A 1,559-nucleotide genomic window follows, 5' to 3' on the forward strand; every position below is an offset into this window, starting at 1 on the left:
GACCAGAACTAGCTGGTGCCTGGCTACCAATGTCAACCACTCAAAAAGGTATCAAAATTGGAGATCCAAAGGACCCAAAGGAAAAAGGTGGAACAAAATTCAAAAACCCAAAATGACCAGACTTGTTGGTTGGATACAGATTGGTAGAAGCCCTGAGACTATGTCCCCATGTTATTATCCTTTGGGCCTAGAAATGGACTCAATTAGATGGATTGGCTCTCAGCCCAACAGTAGAAAGACTTACATGCAGAACACCTACCCCAGGGAGATGCACCCACCTACCCTAGGGAGATACACCCCTTAGAGCAATCAGCCATGAGACACCAGAAGGGCAGCATTCACACAGAGGGAAAGCTGGACAGACAGGAATGCATAGGTAAGAAGGGAAGAGGGAGGGGGTAGTCACAGGGAAGAAAAGGGAGGAATGTTTTTTATGATTGGAGATTGTAATTGGGCCATGAAATCAAATGTGTGTGAACCATTGAATGTAAAACAAATCTGCTTTGTAAATTTGCACCCAAAGCACAAAGAACAATGAAAAACAAACATACTCAACGGTGTGAGCAGTTTTATCTGTGTGTCATATTTTTGTAATTAGTATTCTTAGAAGAGCTTTGAAAAGTACATTACTTATATTTCAAAGATTTGAGCCATAACTGGTACTCTAAGTAGGGAAAATTAAAGGGAGGAAAATCACAAACTCAAGTTCAGTTACATAGTTTTGTTTTGATGAAGTAAAAAAAAAATAAGCTAAATAATTATATACAATGCAATTTAGGATGAATTTCCATTACTTAATAACTTACTTCCATTTCTTTATCAATTGATTTCTTTTCTGTTTCTTTTATTTCAGTTACTTCTTCATCTGAAGAAATTTCAGGAACTGTTGGCAATGATATTTCAGCTATTTGCACAAGATTAGATAGTTTCTCATGAACTGAAATAACCCTAAAAATAACAAAATATACATATTTTATTAGAAAAATTGAGAGAGGCCTTCATGTATTTTCAGAATCAATCATATATAGCAAACATTCTGTTATTTAGAGATTAGAATTCTGACATCTCCAAACATCATTCGCTCAATCATTCCTTCATTCAACAAACACTTACTGAGTACATGCTAGCCACCTGGAACTCTTCCAGGTACTAGAGTTCCAACCACCATAAAAAAGACACAGTTGTAACCCTGATAATATTTATGGTCTAGTTATACACTTAGATAAATTTATAATTACAAATTGAGTTCGATACAATGAAATAAAGGTATACATCTAAAATACTACACAAGATAAAAATAAAGAAAGGAAATACATAATCACATGAACCAAGAAACTCCAAGTTATAAAAAGATTTATTCCAATGTACATCTTAATGCCAACTTATGGCTGATTGTCTGGTTGATGTGATGGTAAAAATTATGACAAGCCCAGAACAGTTAAGTGTGCTGGTTGTGTGGGGAAAAGAATCAAGGAAGAAAGAAATGTAAAATCCTAGGCAGAGGATATAGTGACAATGATGCTAAAACCAGAAAGCTTCAGAAGCTACAGGCCAGTGAA

At 35.5% G+C, this 1,559-nt stretch overlaps 1 protein-coding gene across 1 annotated transcript in view; it reads right to left on the reverse strand.

Moving 5' to 3' along the window:
• CFAP54 (cilia and flagella associated protein 54) overlaps positions 1 to 1,559 on the reverse strand; it is a 602,528-nt gene that overhangs the window by 61,482 nt on the left and 539,487 nt on the right. Inside the window, 1 exon segment of the mRNA XM_042782173.1 lies at positions 807 to 948. Coding sequence (XP_042638107.1) covers positions 807 to 948 — 142 coding nt within the window.

The sequence above is a fragment of the Orycteropus afer genome, unplaced genomic scaffold (assembly GCF_000298275.1).
Source record: "Orycteropus afer afer isolate SDZICR_OR568_19922 unplaced genomic scaffold, OryAfe1.0 scaffold00253, whole genome shotgun sequence".
In the NCBI taxonomy this organism is placed as follows: domain Eukaryota; kingdom Metazoa; phylum Chordata; class Mammalia; order Tubulidentata; family Orycteropodidae; genus Orycteropus; species Orycteropus afer.